Source organism: Haliaeetus albicilla, chromosome 1, assembly GCF_947461875.1.
Source record: "Haliaeetus albicilla chromosome 1, bHalAlb1.1, whole genome shotgun sequence".
NCBI lineage: Eukaryota > Metazoa > Chordata > Aves > Accipitriformes > Accipitridae > Haliaeetus > Haliaeetus albicilla.
In genome coordinates this window covers 33,372,386-33,394,134 of record NC_091483.1, presented here as the reverse complement: position 1 = coordinate 33,394,134, position 21,749 = coordinate 33,372,386, and the positions used below count along the sequence as shown (strand labels likewise).

General features: G+C 36.0%; 1 protein-coding gene across 10 annotated transcripts in view; it reads left to right on the top strand.

Moving 5' to 3' along the window:
* Positions 1-21,749, top strand: part of CCSER1 (coiled-coil serine rich protein 1) — a 723,849-nt gene that overhangs the window by 443,420 nt on the left and 258,680 nt on the right. For 4 of the 10 annotated variants that reach the window (XM_069784531.1, XM_069784559.1, XM_069784615.1 and 1 more), the window contains one exon: positions 3,912-3,989. In XM_069784531.1, the coding sequence (XP_069640632.1) occupies positions 3,912-3,989 (78 nt within the window). The other 6 variants (XM_069784596.1, XM_069784549.1, XM_069784606.1 and 3 more) reach the window with 3 other exon arrangements.

Sequence of the window (21,749 nt, the reverse complement as noted above, 5' to 3'; positions counted from 1 at the left end):
AGAGAAAACCCAAATAAAACAGACTTGTCTTCATAAAGTCATGCAATAATCTGTACCGACTATAGGAGAGAGAGGTTGAGTCTTTTTGAGTATGAAGAGATTTGAAGACAAAAGGTTAAGTTGTGAGATTTTTTTAATCAAAGTAAGAATAAAGGTGAAATAGTTGTTAGGAAAAAAAAATCTTTAATATGTTATCAGCTAGACAACATAGATTCCTTCGTGACAAAAGCCACAGTTGTACTGGCTAACAGACTTCTGATTCCTCCAAAACAGCTGGAATGGTAAGTTTTGCTGTTTGATTTAGTATGACCATTCAAGGTAATTTTCAAGCACTTTCTTTTTGGAATTTGCAATTAAACAAAGCACCACAGGTGGTCACTGCTGTCACTGATAGGGAATTGGGTAAAAGAATGGTCACAAGAAATAACTTTGACCTGTTCACAGTCAAAGCTATGAAAATTGTTTTAACGCTCTTCTGTTCAGAGAAGGAACATTCTAAAAAGACACTCATATGTTTCAACATGTATTAACCTATATTAACTTCTTAAATGTAAGTAGTCTGGTAGTAACTGACTCTGTGTCTAGTAGCTGTCTTTCAGTGGTGAAGACTAAGTCCTTTTTTCACTTACTCTTTTATCTTATATTTCACTTCTCTATTTTATCTGTAATGTTTTTACATGCATGTGATCAGCTGATGCCTATTATCTTCCTATTTCAGCACCTCTTAGTGACTTATTACAAATATAGTAATAAAATAGTAAGTATATAAACAATGACACTCTTATACTAGAGATACTATTGAGATATAAACTACATGTGAACTTATTCCCATGTGAAGAAATAGCTTTATTGATCATGGTCTAATGCTTTTCACTAAGGCTGTTGAAATACTTAGATTAGTAATCTCAGTAATTTAAGCAACTGCAAATGATGGAGAAGATGTCCTTCCACATAGTTTTTCTCTCTCTCTCCCCACAACACACACACACTCTCACACACACACATGTACACGAGAGGGAGGGGTTGCAATGAATGTTGCTGGCAATGTTGCTATGAGTTATCTGACTTTAAAATCACCAACAGCTCTTCTTACCTTTTTGCTAATTAAGATGAACCCAGGGAATGAGAAGTTTTCATGATCTTATCCCTGTCACCTTGCAAGTGTAGTCTTAATGCTATTTATTTTAATAAGAGGGAATAACAACACACAGAATGGTAAGACAAGATGTTCTTTTATGCTCTATCTTAAAAAGTCACCTAGAAGTACTTTGTCTCATCCTAAAAATATTTTAGAAATACATAATTTGGTCCTTTCTTGGTCTTTAAAGAAGCAAAGGCACCTCCCTGAAAAGGAGGAGGATAAGGAATGATCTATTTGCAATCTTTTTACTACCTAATGTCTTATAGAGAAGGTGGAGCCGACTCCTCCCAGATACACACAGTGAAAGGGCAGAAAGCAGGAGGATGGAACAATTTAACCTTCTGTGATTCTATGGAATACCTCAAAAGAAAAATGGGGGCATTAAGGATGCATCTTATACTGTGTTTTGAGTTTCTCAAAATCCATATATTTCAACATAGACTCATGAAAAAGCTTTCAGAAGTCTATTGATATAGTCAAGGCAGCATGAAATTATATTTAAAATACCAACTTATCATTTAAAGAAGTGGTTGTATATTGGAAAGAACATTTTGTAGTGGTTTTTGATATCTAATACCTTTAATATTACTAAAATTATTTTGTAAACAAAGGTATGTCTTTTGGAACAGCTGCTTTACTCTGGCAACAAGAATTCTAGGAATAAAGTAGTGCAAGTTAGGGAAATGTAACTGAGATGAAGTTGAATGACTATTAAGTATAAGTAGGCTCTTCCAGTAGGATGCTGTTTTGTGATAAACTGTAAGTTGTCTATATTACTGCATGGGAAATATTTACCTCTGTGATTTTAAACTTTTTGCAGACTTTTGCTGCATCGCTGGAAAAAAGATAAAATACACTGTATTCTTATTATATTTGATTTTTTTTAAAAATCATATTATAAAGGTTGTTTCGCATCAACACAAAGTACTCTTTTTGTAGACTAAAGAGAAGATACTACTTGTCAACATGGACCTCTAACTTCTACTTCTGGTAAAGGTGTTAATGTGGAGTCAACCTGGATGTGTTAAAAATTGATCTCACTGCATATATGCAGTTAAATGAGCAGTTCTCAGGAAGAAATGCATTTGATTATTCCAACCTACCTAGCTTTCCCAATTAATTGGTTGCCTTAATGAAGGTTTTGATTTGTTCTGGGTTTTTTCCCCAGTTACTTCAAAATATGTATTTGTGAATCCACAGAGAAAGTATGCAAATGTTAAATTTGATCAGATACATGGTTTAATACTGATTTTGGTCCAGTGATAATGTTACTTGAACATTCAATCTCCGTGAATGTCTGAGTTTGTAGCTAGAAAATTTGTGGCGCTTCTGAGCAGTAAAATGTTATTGTCTAAGTAAGAAAGTAGATATATAACAATGTCTGTTTTCTAAACACGTAAAAATGCTGTGGGCAGTGGACTAGTAATTTAAACCTTGAGATGATGAAGCTTTTCTGTCAGGAATGAGATTATCTTTGCTATGAATTCAGTTTTAACTCAGTTACATCAGTAAGTTTGGGTGCAAGTTGTCTCATACCAGTGAAGTGATCAGTTTGAATTCCACCACCACCACGACCCATCATCGCCCCCCCCCCCGCCCCCGCCATTTGAAGAGTTGAAATACTGGAGATAGGGTCATTTAGGCGTTGTCTTCTTCCTCTTATTTACATGCTTTTGGACAAAATTCACTTAACATAGTGATTTTTAAAATACTTAGAAGAGATAAAGGAAAGCACAACTCAGACAATAGCTGAAAATAATCACATTTCTATGTCTTTATTTCAGTAAAAACTGAGATTCATCCAACTTGAGATTCAATTAACTTGAAATTCAATTTACACAAATTCTGTTTTACTGTAATACATACCTGTAAGTAACATTAAAATATAGTTTTGTAGGTCTTGAGGAATTTGAGTCAAAGAGAAGTATTTTGTATGGATATAGCTGAAAAATAAAACTAAATCAGTAAATAGGAAAACATAAATCAGTGCAGTAAGGGACCTTGTGGTCCCTGTTCATGGAACCTTCCCCTCCTGTGTGCCTTTTCCTGCCTTATCCCACATACTTACAGTTGTTTCATCATATACTTTCTCCTGGAAAATAATATAGTATATATAAGGGCTCGATAAGGATCAACATTTCTACTTAATGATGAGTTTCAAATGAAGTATCAAAATGCCTTTTTTTTGGTGAAGCATAATTGTGTCAAGGTGGCCAGATTTCTTTGCTCAAGCCTGTCCCAGAGATTCCACACCACACTTCCAAAAATGATTGAGGTATGTAGAGAGGAACAAGGATGGGAAAAGCAGAAATCAGTACAATACCCAAGAAATGTTTAGGTTTTGCTAATGTGTTTGCATCGGGCAAGGGGGAAGTCATCTCAGTTTGCATGTTCCGTAATATTTCTTGAAAAAAAAATGGTTTCTTTGCTGTTGGAATGGTGCTGGTGTTTGCAAGAGTCACTGCTGCTGCTCAGTGCTTTATACCTGTATCTGCTCTGGAAGAAGATTGCTTTGCATCATGCTTCAGTGATGTCCTTCCTCTGGGCCCCGCTTTCAGACTTTCCAAGTTCACTGTCTGTTTAAGAGAAAGATAAGTTGATAAAAGGAAATAACAGTAAGGAAATCAACCTCCCAGTGAGAATAGTGCCATAATAAATTTATTTCTGAACAGCTGTCCATGCATGAGTTTTGAACTTATCTGGATATTTGTAGCTGCAAAGCCCAGTGAGGAAAAACATGACTCACCTATGATGTTATTTTGTTTTACAGGAAAAGGCTCAGTGCTTTCAGAAGGCTCTTGCTTCCCAAGCAGATAAATCCACGCAGACAGAACTTGTAGGCCATGATGTAAGTAGCTGTATTGAACAGTATTTTTTATTATCTTTGTGGGTGTTCAGACTTCTGTCAGCCTGTTTGCCTCTGCTGCTGTTGTGTCCATGCACTGATTTAGCGGGATTCACTGGAACACCATTCATACTTTGCTCTTAGATGATTCTAAAATACCTTCTGAAACATGAGAAGATAATTACAACTACCTGCCAGCATACGGATGCCCTATTTATTTTATCCTTCACAAATTGCTGAGAATTAGCATAGGTGAATGTGGAGGATATGTATTAGTGTATTGTATTTTTTTTTCAGTATTCATTTACACACTTATTGACAATTTAATGAGGTGGTTATGTTTATAATCACCATATGCTGTCCAAACAATATTTGAATTGTAGAAGATAATGGAATAAATACAATTTTGCCGAGTGATGTTAAAATTCTGTTTCCTCATGAGCATCTGCCAGAATTTCTGCTAGAAGGTGAACTGATAGTATGTATCCTCATGCAAGAACATAGTCAAGGAAGATTCCGTAACTGTAGACATATATTTTTTTCCCCCTTTTTTTTTAATGGAAGTATTCTGTCTGTGGGACATTGGTTGAATATGTGTAAGAGATTCACTTATTTATATGAGCCTTCTTGAATAATCTTTAAGAATGCCACAATGTGGAATATTTAGCACAGTTCTAGCCTGTGATTTGAGCAAAATCTAACAATACTTTCTGCAAAAGACTGTTCTGCAAAATAAGGCTGTGGTTCTGCGCTGGTGTATATCAACATGCTGCTTTAAATTTATAAAAAGAACACTGGAATTAAAGCAGGTTTTGAAACCTTCCTTTCAGTATGTTTCAGTATGTTTCAGTGGAGCATTAAAGTTTTGTCTTCTGAATTTTCAGATAGTCTTCTGAAGGTAGAACCAAAAATTTCACATTTTAATCTGAAAAGTTCTTAAACAAACTACACTTTGGTGTTTTTTCAGACTGTCTTTTAAGCTGATTCAAGCTCCCAAATCAAATATGTGGTATCTCATGCTGCAGAGACCCATGCTGTTAACAGATATATTTTTTTTCTCCCAGTCTGTGTTCCCTTGGAGTTTGGGGCGGGGAGGGTCTTCTGTCAGTAAAGTAGATGATTGCCAATTCTGCAATAAAATTAGAACCCCCTTCCCCAAACAGATACAGTTTTCTGGCTGAGATCTGAGTATTAAAGATAATAATAACAGTACTTTGAAAAAATCCTTTTCTTTAGCAGCATTCTCTTCAACATTAGTGGAACACATTTTTCAACCTTCCCTGCTAAAATGCCTCTACCATGTCATAGTTGCAATTATATATTTTCTTATATAGGGTGATTCAATGCAAGAACAAAAGGAAATGTGGTATGTTTTTGTATGGAACAACACATCCACCTGTATTTACCTTGTACAGAGTACTTGTGAAAATTGCATTACAAGGAATTGATTGCAGAGACAGTTGAACTAATCTACAGGAATAAGACATGCTTACTATGATCATCATGAAGGGAATAAAGTGAAGAAGAATGTGCAAATAAATAGTGTTAACACTTTTCATAATATTGTTAAAAACTTTTGGTCACTTATTTATTAGATTATGCAGCTTTTCTTCAAAGGATAGCTGTTACAGCTAAGGATAGATTCAACTGTGTTTCTGCTGAAACCAAGTGGCAATTACATTTGTATTCTTTGCTTTTATATGAGATTTTAAAGAGCGAGTTGTAACCCTGGCAAGTAGTATCTGTACAACATTTTATTTAGGATGTGTGTAAGTGTATAACTACAAGAATATTGTGTTAACGTGAAATTAGATTAAATAGAAAACCACAAAACACATCAGACAATGCAATAAATAATTTTCACCTCATTAGTCACACATTCTGACAATAGCATACATTGAATACTTAAGATAGCTAGTTCAACAGGTAAGCAGAAAATTTAATTTCATTCCATCATCACTACAGGTTTGCTGCTGTAATTCCAAAACAAACAAACAAAAGTCACCAGTTTTATTTCTCCTTAATGCAACTTTAAAAGCTAACAGTATTTGGATAAAAGTGTTATCAGGAATTTGCATAGCATTATTTCATCAATGTTGTACAAATATTGATATACACTTCATAATGTAGTATTTCAGAAGTCCTTAAGTTAGTGCTTCTGTGAATAGTTTGGTTTATATTCTTTCATAGTCTTTTATTTCACTGTATAAACTTAATAGTTGCCTATTTTGCAGTGTAAAAAAAAAACAAGACAGGTTAGTCCCCAAAAGAAAGCAATGCTCTGTTTTCTTTGACTTCTGGACAATGTCTCCAGTAGTTGAGAGAATATTCTTAAGCCTTGGAGTTCATTTAGATGCATTGTTAAAACTAAGTGGAAGTTCTGACTTTGACTTAGATGAGAAATGAATCCTTTCGTCCATAGGGTGTACAGTAGTGAAAAAAGGCTAGAGGCTAGTCTATATATAGGAAGGAATGGGTGAAGAAGGAAGAAATGCAATGTTTCAAAGGGAAGAAATGTTCTTGTCTCTGTGGAGCTGCTCTGAAGAAGTTTAAACACTGTTGACTGAGTGTTTTGGGTGTTTGAGAGGTTACCAGAATGGAAGGTAGTACAGTATATTTTATGCTAGTGGTTATAACATAACTACAGTCAGATTCTGGCTATCAAGATGATCAGCAAAGTTTGGATCGTGCAATCTCCTGCAATACTTGTAAATTGGTGGATAATACTTCTGATAGAGTTCTCTGTTTTCTCACATGCAGCACACAGATTTTTCAGCTAAAATTGCTTTAGAGTACTGTATTAGCAAGCAAGTGGAAGCTAAAGTCTGTAGCAGTAAAGAAAATGTTTCTGATAAAGAACTGTTTGAACTGGAAAGCATACTGCTTAATCTCTTTTCTGTATTAAAACAATCTAATACGAAACTTAATTATGGAATTAAAACATAAAGTTTTAAAAATGTTTTGATAAGGAGGAAAAAGGTCTTCTATGATGAGAAATGCTACAGTTTCCTTAAGTGATTAACATGACCACTTTACTACTTGACTAAATTGAAAGTAAAATATCAAGCCAGCTGCCATGTGTATTCAAGGGAAGACATTAGAAAGTAATCCAGGTTTCTCAGGAAGCAAATTGCTTTCTACTGCAGAATGTCAAGGGATCTCCACCTTATGATAGTCCTAAATTTATTCTGTTTTCCAATGTGTACTGAGCATCATTTAAAACATGTTGGGAGTCTTGCAGAAAGAGCCATGTGCACAACAGATTGATGTGGGAGACTGCTAAATAATAAATGATTAATGTGTCCTAAATAATCAAAGCCAATTTAACCTCTTTCACATTCCTTTGTTTGCAAAGCCTTATTTTACTGAGAAGTCAAGGAATAATTTCTCCCATGTGGATCAGGTTACTAAAACGGACCGGAAGATGAATAGGTACAGTCAACTAGCGTTGCGACTGATTACAAGATCATGTTAAACAATACAACTCTAGTAATGGCTGCTAGCTAAATAGGTAGTCCAAAGTATCATGCAGGCATCGCACAAACACTCTGCAGCATGTGCCTTTGCTAATGAGTTTTCATTAAAATGTGTCTCAAAAGCCGAATTAAACAATCACAGTACAGTTCTCTATTTCTGTCACTAAAAGAAGTCTGACTCATCATCGCTTTGTCAATCTGTATCAGTCTTTGGATGAAAAGAATTTGTACTTAATTTTGTTCTACACAGAGTAGAAATCCCTAAGACCTGACATGATTTCTACAGTGTCCTTTCTGTGTTTGCCTTTTGCTGATTTTATAGGTTTCACATCTCAGAACTGCTATTCTGTTTGGTCTTTGTCTTTCACACTGAGAGTAAAGCTGATGTAAACAGGTTTTTGGACTGGTCCTTAACTCATTCTACATTTAATGAAAATTCTTCCCAGTTTAGTGTTCCTTACATTTTGTATTATGCTTCTAGAGTCTCAGACAACAAACCTGTGTGGTATTGCTCCCAATCTGCTTACTGTTTGATTTGCATAGCTACAAGCAAAAATTACCTTTCCTTGGTGATCACCAGCATTGCATTTACAACAGTGCTGGGTGATACACAAGCAAGCACTGAGTCTAAACATCTGTACTACCATGCAATATTAAAGTTAATAGGCATCTATACTAATACACTTGTCAGGGTATTTGTTTTGTAGCTTTCTGTACATTACCTTGGACAGCATGCCACCATTTCCCTCTCAAAGCCTGGCCACCGCTTTCTGCAGAGCCTCTGTGTTTCACTAGGAGGGCGTGGAAGACATGGAGGTGGATGCTCTAACTGTTCCCCTCCGCCTCCCTTCTAAGCTCCTCATCCTCCCTGGCAGCCAGCCAGCCAGCATGGTTTACGGATGCTGTGAGGGCCTGTCTTGCATTATGTCCTCTACTTCAGGAAGGCAGGGGAACAGAATACTAAAGTACTTGAACTTCTTGAACTTTCCAATTTAATCTAAATATATTCCTGCTGACAGTATTGCTTAGTTTGTTACAGTGTGAAATGAGTTGCATTTTGCCACCTAAACCAGAAAATACATCCTGCTTCTGCCTTCCCCGCCGCCCCCACCCCACCCCGCCTTGGGGACTGATGTCCACCTGCTATTGTATGTTACTATTAGATTATTTTTCTCCATTTATTTCTTATTTTCTCTCTGAGTTTGTTTTCTAATGTATACAGTGAAATAATGCAAACTTGAGCATAATACACCTTTCTCTAATGTAAAATTATTTGAAAAAAACTAAGTACCTTTAGAAATAAAATAAACCATTAACCATTTCAGTCTTTGCTCTGCTTGTACTTCTGTGTACCTATTCATATCTGGATATCCAAGTTCTTGGCATGCTAATTCCTTTCCACAACTTCCTCTAGCAATCATTTTCTCTTCTTCTCATGTCCAATTTCCTTTTTTTTTAGTATACAATTTCAAAATACCATTTCAAAATCTGCGTGTGTTTTAGGATGTCCTACTTGCGTAAATTCTGTTCAAACTATTCATCCGTTAGTAGTGAAATATTATGGTGCAACTTTTTTGGTTTTAATGATTGCCTCCTACCAACCCTTACCAAACATACTGCCTCACCATCAAACCCCTGTATTTGCTCTTTGAATTCCATTTAGCCATGAGGTCATGAACATGGATGAATTGTTACACCTAGTATTGCTCACTACAGGGATAAACAGTTCAAGTCGTCAGTGCTGAACTTGCCAGAGGATGCCTGCTTGTCCTGAGGGTTTGGTGTCTGTGGCACTATATAAAAAGTGATACAGGCTTTCACATAAACAAAGTTCAAAAGTAACTGGGTTCTGGGACAGAAACTGAGACTTGTGGTATGGAAGAGACAGGCTTCCACTAATAACTTTAATTCCATGGCTGATTATCAACAGGTATTATGCATTCTAATTTTGCCATCTCTAGGAATAAGGAACAGTAACATTTACATTCTGTAGTGCTGCTCAATTAGTATGAATGATCTTCAGTTTTGATTTGTGGAATGCAAGTTGGCTGCTCGCTGCTTGTATAAATAAACTGTGTGCTGTTTAAATATTTGTAGTAATATGTGGCTTGATGATACAGTAGCTGAATTTCCTCATAGACCAGAACTTAATATAACACTGTAGTCTCTGTATCTTTAAAAAATATTGTTTTTCTATAATATACTCTGCAATAACAGTGCAATGTTTTTCTTGCCTAAGTTTTCCATCTTTCTACTTATTCTACATTTCTCTGTCATAAAGTTCTTCTGTCTTTGTATCTGCAGTTGTGCTGTTGCTATCTTGCTTTTAAAGTGCAATAAAATATTGACCAGACTTACTGTCACTAACCTTTGCTTAGATGTCTTGGGGTGGGGAGAAAGAAGCAGGGGAAGAAGGAAAGGAGGGTGTTTAGTTATTACTACTTATTCATACTAGAAGTTCTCTTTTGAAGGTAGTGCTTTTCCCACTTTTTCTACTTTAGCTCCATCACTGTCTGCTCATAAGAGCTCTCCAGAAGTTTGCTTTTTCACTTAAGCATATCCATCTAGACATTTAGTCTCATTTCTTTTTTTTTTACTTTCATTTCTGTACAGTACTTGTGAGTATGACTTACCAAAATGTTACTGCAGTAGTACATTTTCATCATGTTATAGTTACATTGTTTCTATCATAAACATGCTACGAGGGAGTTCATGACATCTTTAAGTATGAATTAAATGAGTGGTTATCCCCAGAATTAATAACATGTTCTTACTACATCCATTCTGACCTGCTACGCTAAGGATAGAAAGAAGTAGGACACTGACAAACAAGACCTTTCAATAGTTTTTATTTGATTGAAATTAAAAAGCCATCCTTGTCCCACTAGATTATACCTTGCTGAATTTGTTCATGCATTATGCTGAATACTAGCAGTGTCCTATTTGTAAAGCCAGAGAATGGTTTGGGAATATCATAGCAGCACTAAAATCTTTTGAATTTTGTTGAAAAGAATGAACTGAGAATTTAGTAAAGTGCATTCTATGACAAGCAGAAATTCTCAAACATAGCAACGTTTCACAATAGGTTTTGAGTATATTTTCTTAAAAATGATAAAAACTCGGATTCACCTTGAAGAAAAGATCAACAAGCAAAATTCAGAAATAAGTCATGGATAACTACTGTATTATAAAGCAATGTGTATGGGTTTTGTCATATTAGTACATTTAGGATGAGTGCTTTTTAATGCAGAATGAGCTACTTACACAGTTTTATCATAAAGTGGACATGTTTTCATGTTATGTGCATGCTGCATGTAGATCCCCTCTATTAGCATAAACTAACTCACTCTGGTGACCTTTTTCCTGTACAAACATGGCATCTGTTGTACATAACTGTTTTCTAGCTAGAACTGTGTCGTGCACAAGCTGACAAGTCATATTTCTGTTTTTGTATGCATTGTCACTTTATTCCTTGTTATGTTGATCATTAGCGTGAAAGAAGCTTTATTATTACATGGTGCCTGCATGACCGCGTACAGCAGAAACGATCATTTTTCATTTAACTTTGTGTTGCCATCAAACCATGCATCTCTAAGATTTCATTTCTTTTCTTTTTTCTTTTCTTTCTTTTTTTTTCTTTTTTTTTTTTTTCAAGGCCCTGTGGAATTCTCCATGTTCTGAAGGCTTAGTTTGCAAACCTATCAGCATCTCATTGGTTCCATCATTATTAAATTAAGAAACAACATCTGGACACTCTGCACTTAAGGATTTAACTAAATACTGCTGTATATGAAATGAGCTGCAAGTTACCATTACTGGCAAAATTCTACTACTTAACATAATATTTGTATTATCAACAGTCAAACATCACTTTTTTGGCAGTAATATCTTCATTATTAAATATATCTCTAAATAAATTATTAGTAAGCTATCACAAAGTTATTATCTGAAATAAAACTCAACTATTCTTACCATTTTGTGCACTTAATCTTCCATTGGTGATTCACTATAAGTAAGAAAATTCTTCAGTGATGCTTGTCTCTGAGATTGAAAAAAAATATGTCTTCAAGATCTGGAAACCTAAGGAAACTATTAGTTTTCAAAACCTGTATTTTTTGTCTTCCAGTAGTAACACATTTGCACCGATTGTGAGTACACGGTCAGCAACTTTCAATATATGGTCTATTTAATGAATGTTCTTAATGATATATGTAATTCTTATGTGTGATTCAAGAGACATTTCTACAGAGGATGTGGTAAGCTTTTACAGGGTCAGAATTTACCCAGCTTTATCCCAGGAAATAGGAGAGCTGATCCTAAAAACTTACACTCTGAATTTTTAATCCATTAGAATCATAGCTTTACTTTACTTTTATTTTCTGAGTGCCTCAGCTTGTAAGAGACATTGTTAAGACAGCACCAACACGTGAGCAAAGTGAATATTGCGTTTGCTGGACATGACTGTGCTACTTGAGTGGATGGCTGTTGTTGTCCAAAGTGGGGCGGGGAGAGGTAATTCCTGGTTTATGGCTTTATTAAGCAAGGAATCAGAAGCAAACTGGAGAGTTCACCACAAACACTGTCACCACTGTTAGTTGCTTCAGTGTTCCCCTACCCAGGATTGACTTCATTCACCTGAGGATGTACTCTACAGCCACCCTTACCAGGTAAGGTAAGAAGGTTCTTGTGCCAGCAGTATTCTTAAAACTTTCCTGCTAAAACCTTTTCTGACTAACAAGAGATGATACTTGAATCTTGTTACTATGCCATTTTGATCAGGCCTCGTAGAATATAATAATAACAGTTATTCAGCTGGAGCACCTGTTTAGCACCTGTGGCTTTAATTTCAAACACAGGACATACTACTCATTTAAAAATAACATTTCAGCAGTTTTTCTTAAATGGATCTGAACTGAAAATAAAAGCAATCAGCTAAATATTCATGCAGGTCTTTAAAGTGAATGAACCTTTTTTACAGGTGATGTTGCATTATGTTGGCTGATTCTGTACCAGTAAACATGGTGTTATTGTTTATCTATCTTATATCATCTTTTCTTTTGTTCGTAACACCCATCTTCAGCATCCTTTCTCACCCTTTCGGTCAGGCTTCCTGAAACTTCTTTGTGTGTATGATTGCATAGTTCTTACTGTATTTGTTGGAAGTATCTTGAAAACCAAGTAAGTAGCAAATACATAATTTAAAGAAACAACAAAAATGAGCATGTGCATATTATCCTTTTGAACTTCACCTTCCTTGTTGATCTTCATCTGTTGCCATTCTTTCTTCTCTTCATTGGTACTAGAAAATCCTTTTTGTAATCATTGATGAGCATAGAAATATCTACTTCTTGCTGTCTGTCATGCTTTCTTTTTCCATCACTATCTTTATTACAGTAATATTTTCCGTCTTTGTAGGATACTGTTATCTGGAAGAGGATAGAGAGAACATTTTTGATTGTGATGCTTTGGCACAGAGATCTGTATTTTGCCTAAAGAAATACATATTGGGAATGGAGAGGGTTGTGAAAAAAACTGTGGAAGGCAGTGAAAGAAGAAAAAGAAGAAAAGTGGAAGAAAAAAATAGTTTTCAAGATTCTGATGAGAAGAAAACTAATTTCACTTCCTAAATGAACAAGCTTTTTACCTGTTCCTCTTAAGTCTGTGAAAGAATACTTAAAATACTCAAACACCTAATGTATTTCTAAACCTGTTGCCTGATAGAGGTGTTGCTAGCAGGTGTCATTTTACTGTAAAACTGAACATGGCTCTTTGACTTTGGGGGTAAAGAGCATAAGAGTTGGGATTTTAACTTTCCCATGAAATTACCTATCATTTCCAATACCTTTTTTTCTTTTTTTTTTTTTTGTTTTTGTTTTACTTTCATTTTTCTGTAACTTTACAAAACAGTATGAACCAATAAGAAATTATTCAGGTTTGTTTTTTTGCTCACATAGCTTTCGAATGGTCTGGAAAAACATCATGATTGACAAGTACTGTTTAGACTTCAAGGAGACACTATCAGTGTGGGCAAAGCCCACACATTATATGCGTAGGCAAGAACTTAATGTTAGTTTAATTAAAGTCTTAACAGTCTGATCAAAGATTTTCTTTTTTTTTTTTTTTTATTATCCCAGTTACAGTGATACTAGCACATCTAGTTCGAACAGTCAAAAATTAAATGTACATTTAATTGGAGCATGTACTTAAATGTACACTTAAGTTCCTGGTACCTACCTCTTTCTTTGATGTATTGCTCACTCTTGCACAGCCTCTTGTGATCTGAAGGTCAGTGGCTTAAGGTCAGTCATGGGAGTGGTAGTATTACAGTAAATCCGGTATCACAACTCCTTGGCAGGAGTCTGATGTTAATGTTGACGATTTCTTTCTCTTCATTCTAGAATTCAGTTGGGATCTCTGATATGTTTGCTAGCATGTTGTACACCTTGCTCTTTATCATTGATTTCAAGTTCATATGTCATCTCTGTTATCCTTACAACTGATTTTACCATGGTCCAAAGGTTTCTTTCCTTTGATGGTAACTGGCCATTGCTGAGTTGTTTATAGTCCTGGGACCTCTGGTGTCATCCAATGCCTCTAATTATTTGGATTGCTTGTTATTGGAAGATTATTCTTCACAGATTAAGTGCTGGTTACCAGTATCTGTAACATATAGCTGACAAAGCCCCCCCTTCTCCTCACTCCCACCAGCTACCAAAACCTTGCCATGTAAGCCCAATACAAGGTGTTATGCCACACAGCTGTAAAAAGCTGAACAACACCTAGTGCAAAAAAAGGTAATAGTAACCTGGTCATTAGATAACCACTCTTTAGAGCTAAAGTAAATGTCCAGGCAGGCCAGACAAAAACAAATCTTGATGCCCACATTGTTAGCTTGATCCAAAGCCTGTGTCTCGTTGGGAGCACTGTGTTAACTGGGATACAATGGTAAAACAGTATTGGCAAAATATTTTGTCCTCATTCTGAGCATTGACATTTAACAAGTGCAGAGGTTTGTTATTTTAACTAGCACATATTGTTCTTTCTCCATTTGATGCTTTGCAAGTGGTACCAGATAGCCTGAGTTTGCTTTCTGCGCTTTCCTCCAGGGATTTCTGAATGTGTGAGTGCAATGCTGTTTGATACGGCATAGGAGGGGAAAAAGTAGAAATTGAGTCACTGGATTTAAAATTAATGAAGGTGCAAAAGTGTTACAGCTAGAGCAAATACTTTGTGGTAAACGTTGACAGCTTGAGAAGGAACAAGAGTAATTTTAAGAGTTATAAGCAGTCAGAGAGGCAGATAAGTCTCAAAAAGCCTGGTGCGGGATAGAGTGGAAGAAATGTTACATACTGCTTGAACTGAAGGGAGAAATTTTTTTTTTTCATTTGTCAGTGCTTTTTTTTTTTTTTAATTAATCTTCTGAAGCAATTTCAATATGAAAACATGCAGAACAGCGTGAATACTGGTATATAAATTGTTCTGCTGTACCTCAATATGCATTTGGGCCAATAAAGAATTCCTGTAGCTTACAACGTTTACAACAGGTCTCTAAAATAATTTGAAACATAATCATTGAGGCTGTTTGTGGGCATAGGTACTGTGTGCATGGTGAAAGGGCTGGAAATTTTGTTCTTCTTAAATAGTTAGGAGATCAGTGGCTTATCTTCTGGAGATGAGTTTACCTAGTGTTAACCAGTGGTTTTTAGGTATATGTACACTATTTGGTAATTTAGATTATAGCTTAAACTGTTCAGTATGCTTTGGTCTTTTATGTAAGTGTTAAAACTGAAAGAGCTTAGGAGGATAAAGTTAGCATATAATATAGGATCTATGTTATACCAATAATAGAAACAGAAAATGCCATTTCTATCCCTGGCCTATTACTAGTACTTTCTCAATAGAAGTGCAGTGAGAACTATTGTCCAGACTGTGTACTCTGCCTTCATTTCAATACAGTGCTCTTTTAGTATTCATTTATTCATTCCCAGTAATGGAAGTTTATACTTCTTAAGAGTCAACATAATATTAACATTAATGATAAAACAGCAAGAAGGAGCATGAAGGGAAAGGATTATAAATGAGATTTGGGGAATAGTAATACGTTTCTTTTGTAGGGTACAAAAAGGCATTAAATTGAAAACAGAATCTACTGGATACTAGCAATTAAAGTAAAAAAGTTCTGTTTGGTTACTAGCAAATGCACTGCAAAAAAACTTGCAAAGATATATTTTTGTGTGTGCATGTATTAAATCACGTTGCAGTTGAAAGCACATGAATTAGATACCGTATTACAACTTTATATTCAGTACCAGCTTCATTATTTTCAGGGAGTTTTTTAGTCATCTTAGAAACATCCAGGAAAAACTTGGTGCTGCTGTTCATGTTAACTGTCATGATGAAATTAAGTGATAGCTTTGTATTTGATACTAAAATAGGGGGCCTTGATCTACATTATGTAATGGTGCATACAAACTATCAAATATTTGGAGAGAAATGCCAACACCTTCCCTGACATAATATTATGTTTTAAGCAAAGAATGAGGAAAGCACAACTTCCTGAGAGGAATAGATGATAGAGGCAGTAGTATCTTCATACCTTAAATATATGAAACAATTTTAAGTGCACACATCACAGACATGAGCTTCCCAGTGTGCAAGTATTAAAAAGTGTCCATGTGCATATATATTTGTGCATCTGTGTACATCTATATTGCATCTTCCAGTCTGTTAAATGAATGAGAAGAGATTAATGCAGAGACAAATCTACTACAGAAGTCCTGTTAGGTTATGAATAAATTCTGCAAAGAGAACCCCTAAGAAATTGCCAAGTTTCATGTATTACAGAAATAAAGACAATATGAAGACAGACAAGCTTTGCTGGTTAGAGTGGAAGTTTGCAAAGGATCAGTTCAATGGTCCTATCTGGCTCCAGTGGTCAGCTTTTAAGATTCTGCATGTTTTGCAAACATCCAGGTACCCTGAAAAAAATCAAGTAATTGCAGAACATGAATAAAAATCCTGAGACTAAGGATGAACAGTTGGCTTTTCAGACATTGTCATGTATCTACTCATACTCCTGCTGTCACAAGTTTTTTTGAAGGCTTGTGGAACTGTCTCCTGACACTAGAAGGTGCTTACTAGAGAAACAGTAGCTAACAGGTTAGTTGCCTACCAAAACCTGTTTCATATATAGGTGTAGCAAAATAAATCCAGGAATTTTCAGTCGCTGTGGTAACTGGACGGAAGTGAGCTCATTGTTTCTATGTGAGAAGCTCTCTGAATTGCAAAACTAAGTATATGATGAGCTGAAGCCACAGATAATGTTATTTATGGGACTCTTTGGAAATGATGAGAACATCCCAGTGAACTCGAGGCAGGGCTATGAGGCTGTGTCATTTGTTCTTTCCTGGTTTTTAAATTGGGATCTGGAACTGAGAGGCTGACTGTTCTCCAGGAGGTGCTCCAGTGCAGGCTCTCTGTGGGCAGCAGTTCCTTCAGGGCATATCCACCTCCTCTAGCACAGTACTCTCCACAGGCTGCAGTGTGGATGTCTTCTCCAGTGCCTGGAGTACCTCCTCTCCCTTCTTCTTCACTGACGTTGATGTTCTTAGGGTTTTTTCTCACCCTTTTTTCCTTCACTCCTCTGGTCCCTGGTATTTTGCCCTTTCTTGAGTATGTTTTCACAGAGGTGCCACCAGCTTTACTGATGCTCACTGTGGCGTTTGTGGACCCGCCATTGTGGAGCTGGCTGGAAGCATCTGTGTGTGGCCCGGGGCAGCCCCTGATCTCTTCTCACAGAGTCTACCTTGCAGCCCTCCTGCTGCCAACACCTTGCCACATAAACCCATTGCAAAAGCAAACAAAAGCAAAGCATAACCCCAAAGTTGACCTGAATGGGATGAACATTAATAATCTTATAATTGTTTTTCACATTAATAAAATGCTTCCCTGGACTTACAGATCTGTTAATATGTGAGGGATGAGTATTATAAAATGGTTGATTACATCTGTGAATTTAGGTACTTAGCAAATTCAGAAACAAATGAAACTTAGCATAACTTCTGTTCCAAAAATACCTGGATACACTGAGATTGGTGGTGTTGGTGACAACTACTGTGAATTCATCCTTGCAATGGGAGACAGTGTTGACAGAACTACCATTGGTGCCTCAGGCCAAGAGACCTTTTTTTGCTACAGGAGCTGGGCATTGCATTGAGTGTGTCATGTAGATGGTCCAAGCCTCAGAAAGAAAAGTTTTATAAATAACTTTGCTCCTATTTATTTATATTCTCAGAACAATTGGCTTTCAGGAATTATAAAAAAATAGGAGTTTTGCTTGCAAGCTGGCCTGAAAAATGAATAAATTGATTGGGATACTGTGTTAAATTGCATTCATACTAGAATTCCTTTTTGGTAGTATGGAATTAAGAACAAGTGTTTGGATTAGAGGTCATTTGGGTGTAGGTGGGACTACATTCCATTTACTTGGGAGAAGATGATCTTCGATGTCAGTGGAAAGGCCTAATTTAAAAAGCTCAATGCTCTTTCCTGATTTTGGCCAGTAGTAGAGAAAGAAAAAAGAAAAAAACAAGTGTAAAGGGATGTTCCAGTAAACTGCCCAGCTTACCAAATGAGATTAGGGATTTTTATCAACCTGAAGACTCATAATTGCTGATAGACCTATTTTTTATAAGTTTATTTCCCTTGTGATTCTCTATCCTGACAACATCTTTAAAGGAATATGTTCTGGTTTGGTTTAGTTTGATTATTCTTTATGATATTCGTTTAATTAATGTGCTTCACATCATCTATAGTGGTGATAAAACCAGTGTCCAATGTTCATGATTTTTAATAGATGTTTTTCAGTAGTTCACTGTCATTATAGTTCTGTCTTTATTGAACATGTTTATGCTGAGAAGGAGATTAAGTGGATATTATGTACATGGGGCATATATTGCCAAAAGAAGGTAACAAATGCTTGAATTTAGGAGCTTTTTTTACTCCTTCAAACAGAAAAGGAAGAAATTAGTTGGCTGACTCCACTCCTAAACTCCAGTTCTTTCTGTCTTCCTTTTTCAAATCTCTTGTTGCCATGTCTGCAAATTTCTCTTGCTGTTGGGAATATTTGCAAACTCTGTTAGTAGTGGGCTTTTGTTCTGGCTCATTATTTTCCCCTGCTGTTGCTCCTTTGCTCATTTCCTTTTATCTTGCTGTATTGTTTTTATTCTCTCTCCACATTACAGTCCCATTTGGCTCATCCTCTCTTTTCTTTCTTTTCTATAAAACATCATTTTTATCACCCATAAAGCATGCTTCTAAAACTTCAACAATAACAGAAACCAGGAAGTCACACTTTTTCTTTTAACTTCTGTTTTTCCTCAATCTTTCTTATTTTTAGGCAGAAGGGAAGAGAAAAAAGACATCTAAGACAAACTACCCATACAGAATAATTCTCAGGGACTAGGAAGTTATATTTTTCCTATAGTTCCAAATGCTAGCTGCTATGTTCAAAATCTGTGAGAAGAAAATAATGCCATTTTCAATTCTGTGGATGTTAAGGTAATTTTATATATCTTTTTAAATGTCTACAAAACCATATAAGTTTATCCCATTTTGTATCAAGTAAGAAATTCCTGTAAAACTTGTTTACCCACCCTTTGGTTTTCTTGAACTATTTGTAACAGTTTCTGGTTGGCAAATATCAAGAAAGCTTTACTGTATGCTGTCAACTTGGACTGCATAGAGAACAGCTATTTTCAGCTGACCGTGCAGATGTACAATTTAATTAAAATACTTTTAAATTCTTTTGAGCATCTACAGAAAACTTTTTAGACTGCTAGAAGGCTTACTTTGCATTAATGCTTTGCAGTACCTTATATTCCGTAATGTAATGAATTTTTAGTAGGTCATGCCACTGTTCTGGCTAAGCACAGAATGCTTCTGTATGTTTATCATGTCACACATTCGTGGAAGATCCTAGCATAGTAAATTGGAGGGTGCAAAGAGAGCACTGACATCATATATTCCTCTTTTATACTGCTAGTCTGTATACTTGAGTACAGATCTCATAGTCCTTGTTGCACACAAATACCCATAAAATTCTTAAAGCTGACTTATAAAACTCTAGGTGAGTTACTGTTAGTGAAGACTGGAGAATTTAATATTTTGACAATATTGGGCAGCTTTCCTTTTACCGAAGACACTCATTTCAGCTTTGTTTCTATCCTGCATTGTTCCAGCTGTTACTTCCCCTTGCCCCTTGGTTTTAAGTAACTAATGTAATGTGCTGCTTTACTTCTGATAAATTTAGTCTATGATTAGTACCAGTATTTCTGCATAAGCATAAAAAACATGTTCAAAGACTTGAGGCCATATGCTCATAAAATACTCATCTTGTTCTTGTATTAATTTGAGTAGACTATTGCAGGACCAAATAAAAATCTTACTAAATACACCTGGGAAAGCATACCCATTGAGGATTTTGCATAGCAAAATTTTAGTTCCTTTTCACGGGAGGCCTTTTAAAGGCCAGGTTAAAGAAATCAGTGAACTATCCTGTTGTCTAGAGAATTCTTGTCCAGGGGAAGCATGCTGCTGCTTGTCCAGGGGAAGCATGCTGCTGCTTCAGATTTTCTTAGCCATCAGTCTAAGAGAAACTTCTACAGAAGTATTTATGGTGTACAGCTCAATACCTACAGCCAGGGGAAGCTCTGTTTTTATTGAAGAACAAGGAAGTGTGGACAGCCTGACTCAATTTCCATGTTGAATTTGGGATGCCAGAACTTTATATTGAACTATGCAGAGGCATTAGGGTGAGTCACTCAAAATCTCTTCTGCACATTTTCTTAGTATTTGGGTTTTCTTTTGCACATACTAAATTTTAGGTTTCTTCCTTTTTGCTAAACACATAGCTAAAACTCATTAAAAGTAACTCCAACAGTAATGTGACATGTTATTCTGTAACCCCTAGTTGCATAAATCTGTTCCTCTGTGTGTGTGTGTGTGTGTGTGTGTAAGAGATGATGTTTCAAATAACTACTGGGGAAACCTCCCACAGTATATGATACTTATTCACTCTTACACCTCTCCCAAGACTGAAATCTAGGTCAGTTCTCACAAGTTAACAAATACATTATTTCTGAAAAAGGCCTGCTGCCTACCTGAAACTATTTTCTTTTAAAAGGGTCAAGAGGGGGAAGGCATTGGGGAGGGGAGCAGGGATGAGGACTGTGCAATATATTTAATTAAATGTTCATTTTTTTCCTATTTTTATTCTATCTTTCTTTGAAATGTTCTCTGGAAACTTCTTTCACTTCCTATTCTTGTAAGCTTGCCTCATTGACCCATTACAATTCTCTAATTCCCTAATCTCTGTTCCTTCCTGTATTTGATTTCTTTTGCTTTCTTTTTTTTTGTTGTTGTTCTTTCTCTTTATTTCCCAGACTTTTTCTTTGTCAGCACTTTGGTTTCCATGCTACTTCTGTGCTCATTTGTGAACAGTCGTCTTCCCCATCTGCAGCTTTCATTCTTGCTTGAAATCTTTCCTTGAAATGTATCTTCTTTGTTGTCTTTATAGTCATATTGATAGTGCAGAACCAGTAACTTGAAGTGCAAGTTTATATGGAGGTACCGGTGAAGTCAAGATGGAAAACTTTTGGGTATAGAATAAAATCTCCAATTGGAAAAAAGTTACTGCTTAATTTTAACTAACATGTTTTATCTTACTCAACATCTATATCAGTTACTGCAAAATAGGTTGTATGCCCATGTTAAGAAAATAAGTTAAATCAAGGATTGTCACAAAATCCTTAGCTATTTTATCTTTTTTATTGTCTCGAAAGTGTATTCTCCAGGCTCTTGATTATTGTTGAGTCACGGCATCAGCTGCAGATTTCCTGAATGCATATTGAATTAGCACATTAGTAAGTATGCTTCCACTTGTGCATGGCCACTTCAGAAATAATAATGATGATATTTAAATATGCTGACACTTTCTCCTACTGTTTGCTATCATTTTCACCTGCTTTGTCTTCAGAAACCAGCATCTGACTACATAGTCAACATGTGTGGCAAGTTTTGGCGATATTTGGCAACTAGAGGATCCACATGACAGACTCTGCACTTGTAACCTTTACAATAGAGGTTTCTGGAGGCAGTGATTTAAATCAGTGTTGCTTTGGTCCTCACACTATGGGGAGAGGCTCTGCCAGTTAGCCCCATTTTTGATAACTTTATAGCTGTCATAGAATTGCAGTGACCCTAGGAATTGCAGCAGGTCTTTGCCTAC